The sequence below is a fragment of the Leptopilina heterotoma genome, unplaced genomic scaffold (genome assembly GCF_015476425.1).
Source record: "Leptopilina heterotoma isolate Lh14 unplaced genomic scaffold, ASM1547642v1 Lhet_45, whole genome shotgun sequence".
Taxonomy (NCBI): domain Eukaryota; kingdom Metazoa; phylum Arthropoda; class Insecta; order Hymenoptera; family Figitidae; genus Leptopilina; species Leptopilina heterotoma.
The window spans coordinates 937,221-956,491 of NW_025111086.1; the positions used below are offsets into that span (position 1 = coordinate 937,221).

At 25.9% G+C, this 19,271-nt stretch overlaps 2 protein-coding genes across 3 annotated transcripts in view; one reads left to right on the plus strand and one right to left on the minus strand.

Moving 5' to 3' along the window:
* Nucleotides 1-649: 649 nt before the first annotated feature.
* On the minus strand, nucleotides 650-3,733 carry LOC122507169 (guanine nucleotide-binding protein-like 3 homolog). The gene is made up of 7 exons (XM_043619746.1): nucleotides 3,568-3,733; nucleotides 3,109-3,213; nucleotides 2,191-2,943; nucleotides 1,681-2,035; nucleotides 1,368-1,590; nucleotides 973-1,150; nucleotides 650-880 (listed from the first exon to the last, which is right to left on the minus strand). The coding sequence occupies exons 1-7, from the start codon at nucleotides 3,584-3,586 to the stop codon at nucleotides 786-788; spliced, it is 1,728 nt and encodes a 575-aa protein (XP_043475681.1). The 5' UTR covers nucleotides 3,587-3,733; the 3' UTR covers nucleotides 650-785.
* A 668-nt stretch (nucleotides 3,734-4,401) lies between these two features.
* The window catches only part of LOC122507188 (dual specificity protein kinase shkD), a 28,777-nt gene continuing 13,907 nt past the window's right edge, over nucleotides 4,402-19,271 (plus strand). For both annotated transcript variants that reach the window (XM_043619780.1, XM_043619778.1), the window contains exons 1-2: nucleotides 4,402-4,946; nucleotides 5,440-7,011. In XM_043619780.1, coding sequence (XP_043475715.1) covers nucleotides 5,833-7,011 — 1,179 coding nt within the window. In that variant the 5' untranslated portion in view covers nucleotides 4,402-4,946; nucleotides 5,440-5,832. The remainder of the gene's footprint in view (nucleotides 4,947-5,439; nucleotides 7,012-19,271) is intronic.

Here is a 19,271-nt window from a genome sequence, read left to right on the forward strand (position 1 = left end):
CCCACTTTAATGATTCTGATAACAATTACTGATCAAAATAGCCTTCGTCACTATTAGGTTTACATTATTCACGTTTTTCATATCTAAATATAATTATATTATTTATAATTATCATACGTGCATGATAAGACAAAAAAAGATGTGAAAAAAATATAAAATACATATATATATACAAAAGTACACGTGAAACGTGGGTTGCGTTTTGACAAAAGGTAATAATAAATGTCCCGATTTGTCCAAAAAGGTATGTAAACTTTGCCATTTATTTACCCTTTGAAATTATACGAATTTTAAACTTTTACTTTCCTATTGATCGAATTTACTTTTATTTATTGATCGAATTTAATTTATCAAATTACGAATTTTAAAGTTTACTCTTTTTATTTACCGATTTCACTAGTTTTTTTTTACTTTCTTTATTTACTAATTTATTTATGAAATTGTTACCATTGTTATTTTTATCTATTATTATTACTTATTATTATTGTTTGAATTATTTTTTATTACTTATTATTAAATACTATTATTTTTACTGTAACTTGTTATTTTTATTATTATTGTCATTATTAGATATTAATATTATTATTATCATTATTTTTGTATAAGTTAGTACCTAAAAATTAATTTAAAATTAACAATTAATTTAAAATTACCTTGAAAGCTTAATGAAAGCTTTATTGTAAAAATTTATGTTCTATTTACAAATCGAGTGTAATTATAAGTAATTTTACTGAATTTGCGATTTGATACCGTGGACTATATACACGAAGATTTTTTTTTTTAAATTATTGAGTTTTAAAGTCAGTATCGAAATCATAATCGTCATTAGTGTTTACGGAAATTTGATCCAGTTGATTTGATAATTGTACAGCTTCTTTTTCTGAATATAATAAAATTGTTTCTTTATAATTTTTGTATTAAAATAATAAAATTATTTATTTCAAAATTGTTGTGAAATGAAAAAAAACTTACCCTTTCTTGCTCGTTCCTTTTTCTCCTTCTTGAATTGCAGTTTCTTTATTTTATTTAAATTCTGATTTCCTTCGATTTCAAACAAGGGATCTGTTTTCTTCTTCTTCTGAGTGGCATTATTCTTCTTCTGAATCGCTTTTGCATCTTTTCTCACTTTCTTCGTTGGCACTATTACTTTCTGTAAATGATTAAAATATAAATAAAACTATAGATTTACTGAGAATGAAATTATTTTCCCTGACAAAATTCTTTTTACAGGAAAATATTTACTAAAAATAAAGGAACTAAAAAATAAAAAATAAAATTACTAAATTAAAGACTAAATTTTGTTTACTATAAATTGATGATCGAGAAAAAAAAGTCTGCAAAATATTGAAATAGGAAATTTTTCGTACCGTTTCCTTTTGATTGTCAACTTCCATTGAAGCCTCAACGGGACCGGAACTGTCGATAATCAACGGATCAATAGCACCAGGTTTTACAGCTTCAGTTTCAAATCCGTCCAACATCATTTTCTCCTCCTCGGCAAAACTATTGATGTCAAATTCCTTCGCCATTTGTGTCACAATTTCAGCCGATAACTGACAAACTGGTTCTTCAGGTGGAACCGTGTAATATCTACAAAAATTTCCATAATTAAAGAAAAGAAAACCAAATTAACGAAGAAATAATTTTTTAAGAAATAATTTTTTTTTTTTTGCAAATTGCCTTATTTTTCCTGAATTCCAATCGGTGAGGACGCTTCTTGCCGCTGCTAACATATCAGGAACTCCTCCTCTCTTGAATCTTCCCATTCGAGCCGCTTTCTTCGTGAAGAATTCCTCAGGAGTTGAAAATTCATGAATATCATAAAGTTCCATAAGTTGGGGAGTTGAAATTCTTTTCAAAATAAGAGAAGCTGGTGTAAACGGATCTTTAATTGATTCAATTTTCACAGCATTCTTCAAAGCAATGGAGGATTGATCATTTTGATCTTTGGAGGGAGCGCTGAATACAATTCCCGGAGAGTCTAGTAATTTGATTTTCGAGTCCAGTTGCACCGCTTGCATTGCCTTCGTCACTCCTGTAATTTTCAGTTAATTTTAATTATTAAAAGAATTTAATTATTTTATTTATTTATTTTTATTATTTTTAATGAAAAATTAAATAAGTTGATTTTAATTTAATTAACTTCAGTAGATATTAATTTTATCAAAGGTGGAAGAAGTTATTACAAACCTGGTGTATTTCCTACATTACAAGCTTTATTTCTTTTCAAAGAATTAATAACACTCGATTTTCCAACATTTGGCAGGCCAACGACACCAACTTGAATACTATGCTTAACTGTTCCACTATTTCTGCAATAATTTCCAAGCAATGAGAGCAATAATTCAGCACCAAAGCAAGTACCACTTTGAATCATACTTTGCTTCTTCTTTCCCAATTTCCGTCTTCCAAGACGATTCGCCTGATCCTGAGTGGAAGATTTAAAAGCAACTGCCGGTAAACTTGCTCTCAAGTATTTTAGCCATTGATCTAAATTTTCCCTCGGTACTAAATCGGCTTTATTTAAAACTATCACCAGTCTTTTATTTCCCTTCGCTGAACGAACTGCTTCCTCAACTTGTTTACATCTCGTTCCTAATGGATCGCGTGCGTCAACAACTTCAAGAATCACATCAGCAGATTCCAGGACTTTTTTGAATTCCTTATAGTAAGCTTTCAAGGAGTTCTCCTCCTTTAACACAAGACCTCTACTATCTTTACTATTAGAGGAGAGTAAATTTTCAAATTCAATTTGTTTCTTTTCAGCGTCAGAAACTATTCCCTGTAAACCACCACTGGCGAGTTTTTCCTTTTTCTTTTCTTTAGCCAATTCACGTTGCTTTTGCTTTTCTTCCTCTCGTTGTTGCTTCAAGATTTCGACTTCCTTCATTATCTCTTCTTTGAAGGGACATTGATTCGGTATTTGCATTAACTTTTGCTTTTCTGAAATTAAATTCCGTTTGTAGTGCATAATTGTATGGAATCGGGTAGATATTTTTTAATTGTAGTGTATATTTTTGTAATTTATTCAATTTGTTATATTCATTTTTTAAATATTGTTTATCGAATACATTCCTTAAAACTTAGGCTGTGTCTTTAAAAACTCACTTTTCGGATGCTTTTTTGCCTCTTTCTTTTGCTTTCGATTATGTTCCCGAACTTTCTTTTCGATCTTATAACGTTTACGAGCTTCGATACGTTTAGTAGGCTTTTCTGAAATAAAAAAATGAAATTTATAATCATATCTTTATAACAATTATAGAAGTTATTCAGAAAAAATTAATGATTTACGTTTGTTAATATTTAAATATCAAAACTGCACCACAGAAATCACAAGGATCACAAGTAAACAGTATTTTCTACATAACCTCAAAACAATCACACTTTCCAAAATTCATAAGTATATATTTAGAAACAATAATTAATTTTTAATTAATGTACATTAATATTCACGGCGTATAAATTTTACCATTTTTTTTATAAATATATAATTGAAAGAATACAACATAACCTAGAAAAAAAACAGAAAGAGAAATAATACTCATAAAATTGAATTTTTTTACTTACTCAAACAAAATTTGGCCATTTTATAAAATCAAAAACTCAACAAATAAAAAAATCAACTTTAAAACTTGTTTTATAGTATTTTTAAACAAAATAAATGGATAAATATTATATCCACGTGCTACGTGCTGTTTTTTTAATCGAAAATTTCAAGTTTTGGCGAGACAACTTTGGTCAAGTTCCGTTCGTTTCCTTATTCACTTTTCCAACTTCCGGCTTTAATTGAGCAGAACCAATCAAAATTGACTAAAACAGCGAAACGAGGTCGTTCCTTTATTTTTTTACGATTTTCAAAATTTTGAATTTTGATTGTAAAATGAAGTTGTTTTCTAAAAATACAATCTATAAATTCGATTCATATAGACTAAAAAAAGTAAAATAATTAAGTCAAAATTTTTTCTGGGGTTACTTTTTAATTACAGAAAATACAATGTAATCTAATGAGATTTAATTAGCAATCAAAATGGTGAAAGGCATATTTTATGCATATGAGAGGATTCTCAGACTTTCTTTCGTTGCACAAAAAAAAAGTGCCGAGAAGAATGAATGCACTATAAGGGTAAAATAGAAATTTTTCTCTAACTTTTCGTATAAAATTTTACGCATCGAGAGCATTTTATAATTAAAAAGTAAAACACAAATTTCACTAGTCTCGTGTTCTCTTGCTCTTCTTTTTCTTTTACTTAAAGCATCATTTCTCATTTTACATAAATCAACTTTTTATTTGTCAATTAAAATTTAAAATAAAAATAAACAAACTATTTTGATTTGTTTGGTGGGGGTGGTGAGCAGTGGTGAGGTTAGTTTGGGGTATTGAAGCAAGAGGGCGCAACGATAAGAAGAGCTTATTCATTGCTGTAATGGCCGCCGTCTGGCGTTGTCGGTGAATTGTCTATCGTTCTTATTATATGATTAATAAAAATAATAAAAGTGGGAGATACCGCTTTATCACTTTACGTAAATCCAGTTCGATTCAATATTTACCGAAAGTGGAAAGTGTTCGCTAGTGTGTATTAAATCTAAACGTGTTTATAACGAAAAAATTTTTGTCAACTAAAACTCACTTTATTCATTGGACGGAAATTCATTTATTTCTGCGTGTTTATTTGATTCAGTGCGAGTGTATTGTAAACTTGAGAAGAAAAGTTTTCATTTTTTTTCATCTTTGTGCTTTTTATATTAAAATAATTCGTCTATAATAAATGTGTGTGGGGGGGAAAAAATAGTCACAGTAAATGTTACTAGTTCGATAAGAGATTTATTATAGTTTCGATTTTTGGTTGGTAAACAAAAGTGACAGGAGAGAATTATTGTTTCACAGTGCTTCGTCAATTAAAAAATCTTCATTGGATTTGGATAAATAAAAGTGTTCTCTTTAACAGGTTAGTATTTTTTTTATTCAAGGTCATGGAAATCTTATTAGGAACTTATTAACGTTTCGTTTTAGAGACGTTTGGATTTAAAAATAGTTTCTATAATTCGAATGATTTTTTTTTATTTTGGCAGTGGTGAGATTTATTTTTTAGAATTAGACTTCATTTATAGCGTAATTATTATTATTTTCTATATTCCACCTTTGTTTACACGTAGATGAACACAGTTGGATTTAATTTGCAAATAGTTAAAGATACGATTGTAAAGTTAAGCTTTTAATTTCAGGTGATTTAAGGTACAATTCTTTATCGAGTTATCAAAAGTTTATTTGAAAATCACCTTTTAATTATATTTTTATCTTGTTTATTGTGGTTTATTATTGAGAAATTTCTGTATCTTTTTTTATAGAATTACTATAATTTAGACAGAAACTGTTAGATTAGATTATCAGTAAACAATTAGAAACCTTTTTTTAAGTTCTATTTTTTGTTCTTTTTTCAGAATTAGAAGAATTCAAGATTCGAAATTAGAGAAGACTTGTTTTTTATTCTAAAAAAAAATGAGGAGGAATGAAGATGTGCCAAATTTAGTGTCAAATATTCAATTTTTTCCGATAGTTATCATATAATGAAATTAATGAAGTTAATGAAATTAATACTAAAAAGGAAAAGTAGCCAAAGAACAATAAATCCGTTAAATATCTTCCAAAAGTTGACCAGAGTGCGCTTAGAATGATATTCATTCCAGGAATATCACTGCCAAGACTTTCACCAATATCCGAACAAAATTTAGAAAATCTTCAACATCAAATAATAAAAAGCAGATCAAATAATCGACGAATTGTGTGATTTTCTTTTCTTTTTCGAAATTATTTTTTGTTTTTGAAATTCGAGCATGTTTGGTAAAGTGCCTCCATCGAATACACCAGGTCCACCAATCCTCACAACAAAAGCATTAGGAAAATCATCAGGCACATCATGTTTGCCTTGTTTCTCATCCGAGGAAGGACCTGCCACTTGCATTGAAGATAAACAAAAATCTTGGCGAGCACAAAATTCAGAGACAATTCTCACCAACATACCGTGTGATATTCAGCCTTCCAGTAATTTATCAACAGAAATTTCACGACCCCATAGAACAGAAGCAATAAATATGTGTCTAAAAAGTTCTCCAGCGTGTGCCAACGCAAAAACTCCCTCCAAAGAGTCGAGAAAAAATTTCTCAAGTCCAAAAGTCATCTCATCAACAACATCCACAAATGTTCATCGATGTTCCTCAAATCCCAATTGTCCTAGTGTATCAAAATATTACAATGGTGCTTCCAAAACGTCCAAAAATTCATCCTCTTCATTTTCAAATTTGGTCTGCCTAAATAGTGAAACTCTAACAAAATTAAACAGAAAATCATCGATGCCAAATCATGAATTCTCCGATGATGAGGATATATTGACAATTAGCGATAATCAATTAGTTAATAGAGAACAATCAAGAATCGTTCCACCTCCAGTTGCCAAGTCAACCCCAAATAGATCTTCCGAAATTGATTCAAACAATGATCATTTAAGTATCGATAGCATTCAACAAGTAACCCGTGATCTTTCAACAATATTATCACCAGTTTATGATGTTATTACTGAATCTCATCGTAATAATCGTAAAATTAAATCATCAATTGATTCCATTAATTTTCAAGCTCTTCCAAATTCAAGTACCTGTATGGAAAAAATTGATTTTACCAAATTATCATCATCATCAACATCATCGAAAATGTCTGATACTGATAATAGAAAAAATTGTACGAATTTTACACGTGAATTACCAACGGAATTACAATCGAGTCCAAGGAGTTACAAGGATCGTGAAAAATGTCGTGATCCATGGAGACCAACGGAAATGGAAGGAACAATTTCAAATTTAAACATTTACTCAGGTGATGCTTCACAGGAATCTGGTAGTAAGAGAAGAACTGGAGCATCATGTCAAGCATTGAGGCATGCCGTTGCGTCTTTAAATCGTCTCGATGACTTCTACATGGAGAAAATTGGCTCTGGATTCTTCTCTGAAGTTTTCAAGGTATTTATATTTTTTATTTTTTATTTTCTACTTTTCAGATTTGTATTCTTTTCCGTATATTTTTTTTATACTTTTCGAATTTATTTTCTTATTCGTTTATACTTTTTAATTTAATTCCCACTTTTTTTTTAGAATTTTATACTTCGAAAAGTACAAAATTATAAAGAATAATATCAGAGTTGCCACAGGTCAGGAAATTCAGGGAAAAATCAGGAAAAGTAAAATTTGTCAAGAAAATCAGGAAAAAGTCAGGAAATTTTATCAAAAATACTGGAAACGTATTAAATTTCTAGAATTCATAAGAAAATTCTGAATTTTGTTGCCTTAAAAAAAATAAATTTGGCTTCAAGTTCTTTCTATTTCTATAACAATAATTGAACTTTATAGAATTGATATAAAATTTATTTTAAATAATTTAATTATTAAAGAACTATCATAAACTTTATTATTCAGCGAATAATTTTACTCAAAATTAAAAAAATAATTAACTTTATAAAATATAGAAATTATAAATTTTTGACGGGAATTCAATTAAATTTAGAAAAAATTTAATACAATTATTCACAAGAATTCAATTACTTTCAAAAGAAATATAATTCTTCTCAGGAATTCAATTATTTTTAAATTTTCAATAAAATTCGGTGCAAGAATTCAATTATATTCTTCATAAATAATAAAAATCATCGCAGGATTTCAATTATTTTTAATACAATTTCAAATAAAATTTAATGCAATAAATTTTTTTCTAAAATATTAATAAAATTCTTTTTGGAAATTGATTAAAAAAGAAAGTTTTAAGACAATTCTACGCAAAAAATCAATTATTTTCATAAATAATTAAATTCTTTAGATAAATTCAATTATTTTGAATATCATTTTAATAAAATTCTTTCGCAGAAATTGGATTATTTTCATAAATAATTTAATTCTTTAGAGGAATTTTCAATTATTATCAAAAATATTTATAAAATTCTTTAAAAGAGTTTAATTATTGTCAATCCAATTATAATTGATTTCCTCGAAATAATTAATTATTTTCAATATTTTTATAAAAATCTTTGCAGGAATTTGATTATTTTCTTAAATAGAAAAATTCTCTGCAAAAATTCAATTATTTTCAATAATTAAATTTCTTAAACGACTTGAATTATTTTCTATAAATTTTAATATAATATTCTATATATAAGAATTCAATTATTTTCAATACAGTTTTAATTAAATTCGTCGAAAGAATTGGCAAGAAAGTCAATTATTTTCGTAAATATTAAAATTCTTTGCAGGATTTCAATTATAATAAAATTTCTCGAAAGAATTCCATTTTTTAAAAATTTTAATAAATTCTTCCTAAGAATTGAATTATTTTCGTAAATAATTACATTCTTTAGATTGAATTCAATTATTTTGAATACAATTATTGTATTCCTCGAAAAAATTTAATTATTTTCCAAAAATTTCCAGAAAATTCTTTAAAATAATTCCATTTTTTTTAATTTTAATAAAATTCTATACTAGAGTTGAATTATTTTAGATTCAAATTTATAATAAAGTTACAAAAAAATTACTTTTTTTTCATTTAATAAATAATTGAGTTCTCAAGAAACTTTCTCAAAAATTATTAAAAATAATAGATGAATTTTACTTAAAAATTCTAGAGACGAATTTAAATATTGAAAATAATTTTAGAGAATTTAGATTAAAATAAAATATTCTTTTGAGTTAGCAAAACGTGAGGGAAAAATGAATTAAAATTTTTGTGGCAACCCTGAATAGAAAAATAAAAAATACGAAAAAATTTTTGTATTCGAAAAGTTTAAATATTTATCCGCCTAATAATAATAATTCTTTTTCTCTTGCATTTTTTAGCATAGATTTCATTAACAAATTGAGGTGTATATAAAAATTTATGACTGAAACCTGTTAAGTCATTTTTTAAAATTGGAATTTCAGAGTGGAAAAATCTTATCTTGGGAGTACAGTTTAATATCGTCGAAGATAAGATAAAATACTGAATTGCTTTTTCATAAATTCGTCCCATGTGTATGTGGCTAATTATTTTCATAAGGGACGACACCAGAAAATTTGCATCGAAGTATTTTTATTTGCGTCTTGGAAATTATGCAATTTAATGTTATTGTAGACAGAACTTGAAAGAAGCCTCTCTCTCTCTGTGTCTCTCTCGAGCAATTGCCCAATTTTTCAAAAACTCGATTTGAAAAAAAATCCTTGTTCTTTCGTTTAAATGGCGCCATGTCTTGTTGCAACATGCGAATACTCGCTATATTCAAACTCTCTGTCACAAGTTCGTTACGTAAATCACATTCTTCCGACTCGTTGAATCTCGTTACACCTGATTCGAAAAATGACCTTTGTGAAATGTTTTTATCTTCATCGTTTAGAAAAAAAACAATCTTCGTCCTCTTCAAAAAAAAAAAGAAAAAGCATTCAATTTTCAATGGAATAGGATTCTTTCGTCAATTTAAAGACAAATTAAATTTAATTTATATTGAATACTAATTAACTATTAATTTAATTTTAATTTAACTGAAAGGCAAAAAAAAATGTTGGCTATAAATAATAATTGAATTATGATATAAAAGGAAAATTGAAAAAGAAAAGGAATGGAAAGGAAAAAAAGAATTGAAGAAAGAAAAAACATTGCAAAAGGAAAGGGAATGGAAAAGAAAAAAAGGAACTGAAGGAAGAAACAAAAAATTGAAAAAGAAAAGGAATGGGAATGGAAAAGAAAAAAGGAATTGAAGGAAAAAAAGAAAAATTGAAAAAGAAAAGGAAAAAATCCCAACGAAAATTATTTACAATTTTCGTTGGGAATTTTTCCTTTTCTTTTTCAATTTTTCTTTTGGGAATTATTTTACGAATTAAAAAAAGACTTGGTAAAAAGAAAAAAATTCTGGAGGTAAAAAATTATTTTCTTCTAAAGATAATTTTTTTATCTGATTTTTTCAGTAATAATCAATTAACTTACATCTAATGGAATTTGTATAGTAATTATTAATATTTCATTCTTGACGTGCAGATCTTTTTTTCTGTCACTTATTCACGTTAGTTTTTATTTGAAAAAAAAAATCTCATCCAATAGAAAACAAAATGTTTACGATGTTTGCGGTAATAAAAACTTCCTTTCCTAAAGGAATTTAATATTGATAGTGGTAATATAAAACTAATTTTATGATTTATTTAATAGGTCATGAATTTTTATGTTAAAAAAAACTCGTACTTTTATTGAGAATTATAGTTAAATTTTATTTTATTTTATGTCAAAAACAAGTGAAGCAGATTTTTTTTCGAATAAAAGTCCCTTAAACGTTACGAATTTTACTCGAAATAAAATTGCTTTTTATCATTATTTTTATAAATATTAATAATTATATTGAATATTTATAATTATTTTATATTTATAATTAAATATTAATATTAATATTAATATTAAATAATTAAAATATTTTATATTTATAAATATTTATAATTATTTTATGTTTATAATTAATTACGATTATAAATATTTATATTTATAATTATTTATATTTATAAAAATTATAATTGTTTTATAATTATTTTATAAATGTTTATAAATATTTTATAATTATTCCAAAATGTAAAAATAATGCAAAATTGATATTAAATTTGATTTTATTAGATTCAATTAACATTGGCCTCGATCGTTTATTAATTATTATTTTTTTTTTTGCCAAGATTGTTGATGTCAGCAAAGATTCTTCGATAAAGTTTTTTTTTTCTTTCTTACCAAGTCTCTTAATCTTCCTGTAAAAAGTATATTACCTTGATCTTTACTATGTTCTTTTCCTGTTTGTCAATTAATTTAGTCGCGACAAATTACGAAGTAATTAATTATTTCGAAATTCTACTCAATTTTTCTTTTTGTGTATATTTTGGAAAAAAAGTTGTATTTTTCGTTTGTTTTTAGATCGAAAATCAAGTGGGTTAAGAGATAAGTAAATTCCTTTTTTTCCATTTTGATTAAGTGATTTAAGGAGAAATTAATTTTACAAATTAAATGTTTTTTTTTAATTCACTTGACGTGTATTCCTTGACGGATATATCAATCTATAAGCAATTGGATGACACCAGGAACCTTGACAAGTTTATCGCCAAGGGACATAATTAGGTCAACAAGAAATTAACTTTTGCAGTGAAAGTGGCAATTTCGAAATTCCAATTACTTGAGGCAATAGATATTTGATTTTTAGGAATTTTTACGGTTTCGAATCTTTTTTTATTCCTTTTTTTACTTTTTTATTCAATTTTTTTTATTTTATCCAATTTTAAATATTTTATTAAATTTGAACTTTTTTATTCCTTTTTTATTCAATTTTTTAATTTTCTATTCCTTTTTTACTTTTTTTTATTCTTTTGTTTACTTTTTTATTTATTTTTTAATTTTATTCCCGTTTTATTTTTTAAATTCTTTTTTCTACTTATTGGATTCTTTTTCTATGAAAAAAAATATTTCGCTATAAATATTTTGATAAAAAATATTTTAGACGGAAAAAAATAAAAATTTGACAAGAAGAATAAAACATTTTGATATTTTCGAAATTTTCAATTTTGAAAATTGAAAATTCTAAATTCAGAATTGAAAATAAACAATAGAAAATTGTAAATTCAGAATTGAAAATAAAAAATAGAAAATTGAAATTTAAAAATTAAAGCCAATTAAAAACAGGGGAAAATTGAGACATAATTTTTTTTACGCCTTTAAATTGAATGACTTTATAAATAAATGCACGATTGATTGTTTTGAACGTCAATGAACTTATAATTGAACGACCTTATACTAAAATTGGATCTGACCGAAATTCTTTATTCCTTAACTGGTATATTGTCGTCTCTTTCTTATCTCTCGATTATGTATTTCTTATGTTGTCTATTTTTGTTGACTAAAGGTCAGTTCAAATGGAGTGCAGATTTATATTCTCTTTTTTTAAAAATATTCTTTCATAAAGGTGTGAAATATTTCACGTTGGTATAAAGTTTACAAAATTCATAATCAACGTTTCTATTTAGAAGAAAAAATATTTTTCTATTCAAATTTTGTTATATTTTTCTATAAAAAAATGTTTCGCATTTTTTTCATCGAATTTTTCGTTACTTTTTTTCCAAATTGGGGGGAAAAAATTTGTAAACAGATTTTATTTTTTTTCCACAAGAGAAATATTTTCCTTTCTTTCTTTCTCTTTTTTTTGCTTTTTTTTTGCTTCCACAAAAAGGAAATATTTTTTCCGATTAGTAATTTTCTTAGTATTGAAATCGAATATTTTTCTACTGTCGAGATCAATGATCGTTTGATATCTCTTTTTTTTCTCTCGTCTCTCATTGAAAATCAGCTGATGATTGCAAAGGTGGGGTCGCCGGTCTCAAAGGTCGTGAATTCTTGGCACGAATTTCATTAAACATGTGCCAAAATTTCCTCTGGTTGTATTAGTCAATTGCATTGAGTTAACATTCAGAAATATGAAAATTATGACCTTTATTTTGACACAAACACATGTTGCTAATATTTTTCTCTTTCGAATATTATTTTCGTTTTGTGAATTTATTTTATTTTCGGATACAATTACAGAAATTTTTATTGTCTGGATTAAAATTAATTTGATTTAATTTAGTCAATTCGATTTAATTTAGACGATTTGTTTTTATAATTTTAATTTTGCTAATTAAAATTCTAGGTCCATTCAGTGTGTCAGTCGTGAGAAATCCAGCCTCGGGAGAGATAATTCCTTTTTTTGCCCGGCAAGTGCGGAATCGCACTTAACGGAGAATAACGTTGATACGTTACTTTTCAAGAAGTTGAAGTCCAGTTTAATGCTTTTATGTACAAAACAGTTCTCGGGAAAAATCCCTCTTTGCGAACTTAAATTAACGGGGGTCTGGATTTTATATATATATGTGCGAATTAAAAGGAGACTTGGGACAAATTAACAGAACTTTTCGCAAGAAAACTTTTTCAGAGGAATTGAAAAAACCGTTTTTTAAACAATTTTAATTTTCGTACTTATTTTTCTCTTTTTAGGAAAAATTGTTGGATTTTTTTAAATTTATTTATTTTCTTTTTGTAGATAAGTGAAATCATTTCGTTTGGGTTTTCGCCAATTTAGGAAGTAAAGGTTGCTTAAAGAATCATCCACAGAAAATGAACGTTCGTGAACTTCGATCGTGAATGGAATATTAAGAAATGCATTCGTCTGACCTTGAATGGGCCTTGAAAGTGGATTTTTATGTGGCACGCAACTGAATATATAAATTACACCGTTTTCCAATCTTCTCATCGTCTCCTAAATCGATTTTTTGTCGCAACAATTATTTTTTTAAGAGACGAAAATAATTGTTAGGAAAATTGTCAGGAGAGTTGTTTCGAAAAAGAGTAATTTAGTGAAAAGAAAAGTTCGTCAAGGAGAGAAGACACTTTTTAAAGAAGGAAGTCCTTTTCAAAGAAAGAAGACTTTCTTAAATAAAAAGAAGTCTTCGAATATCATCGGAACAATTATATTCGTGAAGAGACACAACGTGCACGAGGTGTTATGCCATTTCTTGCTTTCCTGAGGTGTAGAACGAGCTGTCGTACCCACGCGATCTATTTTCGAGGCGCCTGGCCTCCCACTTATCATCTTATCTCTTTTCATTCTGTCATTCTTCCTCTCTTTCTCTCTGTTTTTTTTTCTTCAATACACCCACGTGGTTTACGATGCGCTCAATTTCAAATCTTTAGTCTTTTCTTTCTCTTTTGCTCTCCCCATGATCAAATTAAATACACAAAAAAAAGTAAAAAAAAAAAATCCTTCTGATATTTCACTTTACGAATCTCGAAAATAGATTACTTGTACTCGTTTTCTGCACGAGTCACTGTACGTTAATCTGTTGTTCAACCTTTTACTTTATTCCTCCGATGATCTCTTTAAGAGACTAAATTTGAATCTTTCTGCTAATGCATTTTGGCATCATATGCCTTTTTTAATGGGACAGCTGATAAGAATCACGAAAATTGATTTTTATTTGCAAAAATAAAAAGAGATTTAAATATTTTGAGATGAGAAAATATTCGAAAAAATATTGGCATACAATTTTGAAAGGAATTTTTGTTGAATTATAGTTTCTAAAAAATTGCTTCTAAATTTTTATTTTTGGTTTCTTTTTCAGGGTTGCCACAGGTCAGGGAATTCAGGGCAAAGTCGGAGAAATTAAAATTGCTCAGGGAAATTAGGGAAAATTCGGGGAATTTTTTCCAAAAATACTGGAGAAAATTAGGGAAAACTCAGGGAATTTTTTCCAAAAATACTGTAAGAAAATTCTGAATTTTGTTGTCCGGTAGCCTTTAAAAAAAAGAAAATAATCAATTTAACTTTAAATTCTTTCTATTTCTAACAAATAATTGAACTTTACAGAATTGATATTGAATTTTTTTAAATTCAATTGTTTTAAATACAATTTTAATAAAATTTCTTGAAAAAATTCAATTATTTTCTATAAATTTTAATAAAAGATAATCAAATTTTTGACGAGAATTCAATTATGTATTTAAAAAAAATTTAAGAAAATTCTTCACAAAAATTCAATTATTTTTACATTTTTAATAAAATTCGGTGCAAGAATTAAATTATTTTTATAAATAATAAAACTCATCGCAGGATTTCAATTAATTTAAAAAAAAAAATTTCAAATTAAATTTAATGCAATAAATTTTTGTCTAAAATATTAATAAAATTCTTCTTGGAAATTGATTTATTTGTTGAAAAAAGATTAAGACAATTCTTCGCAAAAAAACAATTATTTTCGTAAATAATTAAATTCTTTAGATAAATTCAATTATTTTGAATAGAATTTTAATAAAATTCTTTCGCGGGAATTGAATTATTTTTATTGATAGTTAAATTCTTAAGAGGAATTTTCAATTATTATCAAAAATATTTATAAATTTCTTTAAAAGAGTTAAATTATTGTCAATACAATTATAATTGATTTTCTCAAAATAATTTAATTATTTTCAATATTTTTATAAAAATCTTTGCACGAATTCGATTATTTTCTTAAATAGAAAAATTCTCCGCAAAAATTCAATTATTTTTAATAAAATTTTAATAAAATTTCTTAAACGACTTGAATTATTTTCTATAAATTTTCATATAAATTCTGTATAAGAATTGAATTATTTAAAATAAAATTTTAATTAAATTCGTCAAAAAAATTTCCAAGAAAGTCAATTATTTTCATAAATAATTAAATTTTTTGCATGAATTCAATTATTTTGAATATAATTATTATGAAATTCTTCTCAGGATTTCAATTATTTTCATATTTATAATAAAATTCTTCAAAACAATTCAATTTTTTTCAAAAATGTTAATAAAATTCTATGCAAGAATTAAATTATTACAGATTTAAAATTATGATACCTATAGTTACAAAAATTACAAAAAGTGATATAAAAAATTCAAGAGGTTTAAAATTGAAGACCTGGAAATTTTTAATTTTAATAAATTTTAATTAGAAATTTTGAAGAATTAATTATTTGAAAAATTTTTATTAATTGTTTTTTAAATAGTTGAATTTTTAAATACATCTATTTAATAGAAAAATTTGCAATTTGTTGATATTTTATGAAATTAAATTGTAAATAAGCAAATTTCAGAAATAATTTAGGTGGAATTTTTTTTTCTTTAAATAATTTAATTCTCAAGAATCTTTCACAAAAATGATTTAAAATAGATTTAGAGATGAATTTTACTTAAATAATCGAGAAAAGAATTTAAATATTGAAAATAATTTTAGAGACGTTGGAGTAAAAAAAACTATTGATGTTTTGAATAATTTTAGGATATTGAAGATATTCGAAAATAAATGTATTGCATACATTTTGTTATGTATACAATTTTTTTAGAGTAAAATAAAATATTCTGTAGGGTCAGGGTAAGGGTCAAAGTTCTGTCTGGAAATCGGAAAAATAATTTCTTGTGGCAATCCTGTATTTGATTTTGACTTTTTTTTTGAGATTTCCGGAAAATATTTAGAGAAAAATGTGAATAGAAAATAGGATAGGATTTATTTTGTCGGTTACAATTAACTTAAAGACAAGTTTAATTTCTTATCGGATTATATTCCAATCGAAGCGTAGAATTTTTTTTTCCCCGCCTCGTATATAAAAGGCTTTTATGAGTTTTTTTCCAAACGCGAAAGCGAGAATCGAATATCGATGATAGATGGCTTTTTTCTCCCCCCATGGACAATGAACTTTTGTCTGGCCAAACTCAATACTATTAGATATAAAATTAACTCGCTTACCTGAAATTCCCGAGGAAAAAAAACCCCGATTTCAAAATTCCATCTTAACTAGAAAGTTCATAAAGAAAACATATTTAAATTTGAACCAATAAAACTCGATAAAAAAAAGAATAGACACACCGAAGCTTTCTATTTTTAACCAAACAATATTTAATAGCTTTAAATTTAGACACAAAATCCAAAAACAAAAAATTCTTTCTCAAGGAAATAGTTATTTTTATACTCGAAACGAAAATTTAGATTTTTCTCTCCGAACGTTAAAGTTTTTTTTCGCATTGTTAGAAAAATATTACAATTTTTGTAATTAATAAAGTAAAAATGTAATTAAGTCTATAATGTTAGGGAAAATAATTTTAGGTCGTAATTTTAAAGTTGTGATTTTAAGAGGAAAACTTTTTAGAAACCGGTTTTTCAAGTTAAATTTTTTTTTTAATTAGTTGAGTGAACACTGACTTAAAAATGATGGAAAAAATAAAATATTGGCAATCGTAAATTTTAAAAGCAGCTCTCTAGTATGGATTTTTTGAAAATGGGAAAAAAAACAAATAACTAGACACCTTTGAAAGTTAATGAAATGGACAAGTGAACTTTTGTTTGCATTTACATTTAAAATATACACTTCCGCTAAAAAGTCAGGCACGAAGACTCGCACGATTAAAATACTTTCTCATGACCAGATACATATATATGTATAAAATATATTTATACAATATATGTATAAAATTTCTCATCAACATTATGAGTGATGAGAAAGTAAAAATATTCCCCAATTATCGATATAGTGTGAAAGAATTTTCGAAATAAATTCCAATTATTTTTTTCAGAAATAATTTTGTAAATCAGTACCTAGAGAATTTTAGTCTTTTTTTTTTAATTTATGATTAATAATTTTATATTTATATTTAAATAAATTAAATTAATTAAAATTTAAATAAATTATTTAATATTTAATAAATAATAATAAAATTGATTAATTGCTAAGATTCAAAAATTTGGAAATTCTCACAGAGATTTATTGTTTTTCGAAATGTATTTCTACAAGTGTCAATGGAACAGTAAATTTTTTCAATATTTTCTATAATATATTTAATTTTGAAAGATCTTTCTTTCCCAATTAAAATTGTATTTAATTCTTGAAAAAGTCGAAATATTTTACTCAAACTTGTCTCTAATTTTATCGATAAAAAACGAGTTTTATTGACTTTTACGAAAGTTTTTTTTTTATTTCATATTTTTGTGACTCGTGTGCATTCCTAGAAATTATAAACATAAATTTCAAAACTCAATTTTATAATTGAGATGAAATAATAATTTTTTTACGTGAAAAAATAAAATTTGTTCTGTAATTATTTTTAAATTTATGATGACTAATATTTTTTTTGAAACTATTATTTACATTCAATATTTCGTGATTCTTAAGTCTCTTCAAATTATAATTGTCACTGAGATATTCCTTTCTTGTTTTATTCTTTCTCAATCGTTTTCTTTGGAATAAGTAGGAAAATTGATTTTAGGTGGGTTGGGATTTTTTCGAAAGAATTGAAAATTAATATTTCTTAAAGATTAATTTTGTTATTGAAGGGAAAATTAATTTTTTTATTGAATTAAAATTAATATTTAAGGAAATAGTGGATTTATTTTCTTCTTTTGTGTTTGAATTGCAGGCGTCGACTTTTTTCGTCTTTACTCTTTTTTCAAAAATTGCGACTTTTTCGACTTTTTTTCAAATATTTCGACAAAGTTCCACATTTTTAGTATGAAAAAATTAAAATTAATTTTAATGCAATTTATTTCGAATTTCATAGTTAAAATTGGTGTTTTAATGATTTTGTATTGTTTTAGGAAAGATAGAGGAAAAAAATTGGAGATTTCTAGTAGCGAAAAAGAAAAAAAAAATTGCGGAAGGAATTTGTTGATGGAAATTGAAAGAATGATAAACATTTGAAGTACAGGTCGCTGAAGACGTAACTTAAGAGTTGTATATAGCGTGGGCGACCATTGGAAACGACCTTGCCTGTGACTCAAGAGTGCGGCTCGGCATTTCCTTCTACAATAAAAATGTTGGAAGCAGACGAGAAAGCCGGTCACGCCGTGATGGCCATGGAGTCCGTATACATACTCTCTAATGAACCTCTTACGCTCATTCGCTCATTTTCGTTACTCTGACGATTCATTAGGTTCTCTCTCGGTCAACTCTCTTCACTTCTCTTCATTTTTTTTTCTTCGTTACCCTCGCTAACCAGCTGTCAACCCAGAAAAACGTTCTTACCTCCTTTTCAACATTTTTTTTTGCCATATTTTCTCTTAAATAGTTCATTATAAAAAAAAAAAAAATGAGTAATTTCGTAACTGACGTGAAATTCTTCTCCATAGAAAATTCTCTTATAAATATTAACTTTTTGTTAATCAAAATTCTTGATTTTCAATATTGGGGAAATAATTAATTTTTTGAAGCTTCTCTCGGGAATTTTATCGATATTTTCCTTTTTTTGATGATGTCCTCGAAATAATTTCTTCATTACTTTTAATTTCGTTAATTCTGTAATTTTAATTTTCAATTTGTCGAAGATTTTCAATTTTTCGAAAATTGGGAAAATTTTCCAAGACAGTAAATTTCTGAAATCGAAAGATTCGAAAACAAAAATTCTCCCTTCAAAAAAGAAAAAAAATTTCTTTCGAAAATTCTCATTTTATTGTAAAGAAAAAATAAATTCTTTAGAATTGAGAATAAATTTGAATTTAATTCAAAACTTTTGATAACAAAAAGAAGAAAATCGTTAAAAATTTTTGTTACATCGTAAATTTGAAATTACGATACAGTTGAAGACTGTATTATTCGTTGTTTTCAAACTTCCGGTCGAGGAGAAACATATCGCCTACCTTTCGGAAATCTGTTTAGAAATCTTTTTAAAGAAAGCGCGAACCATTGTGCCGCATCTATCGCGTAC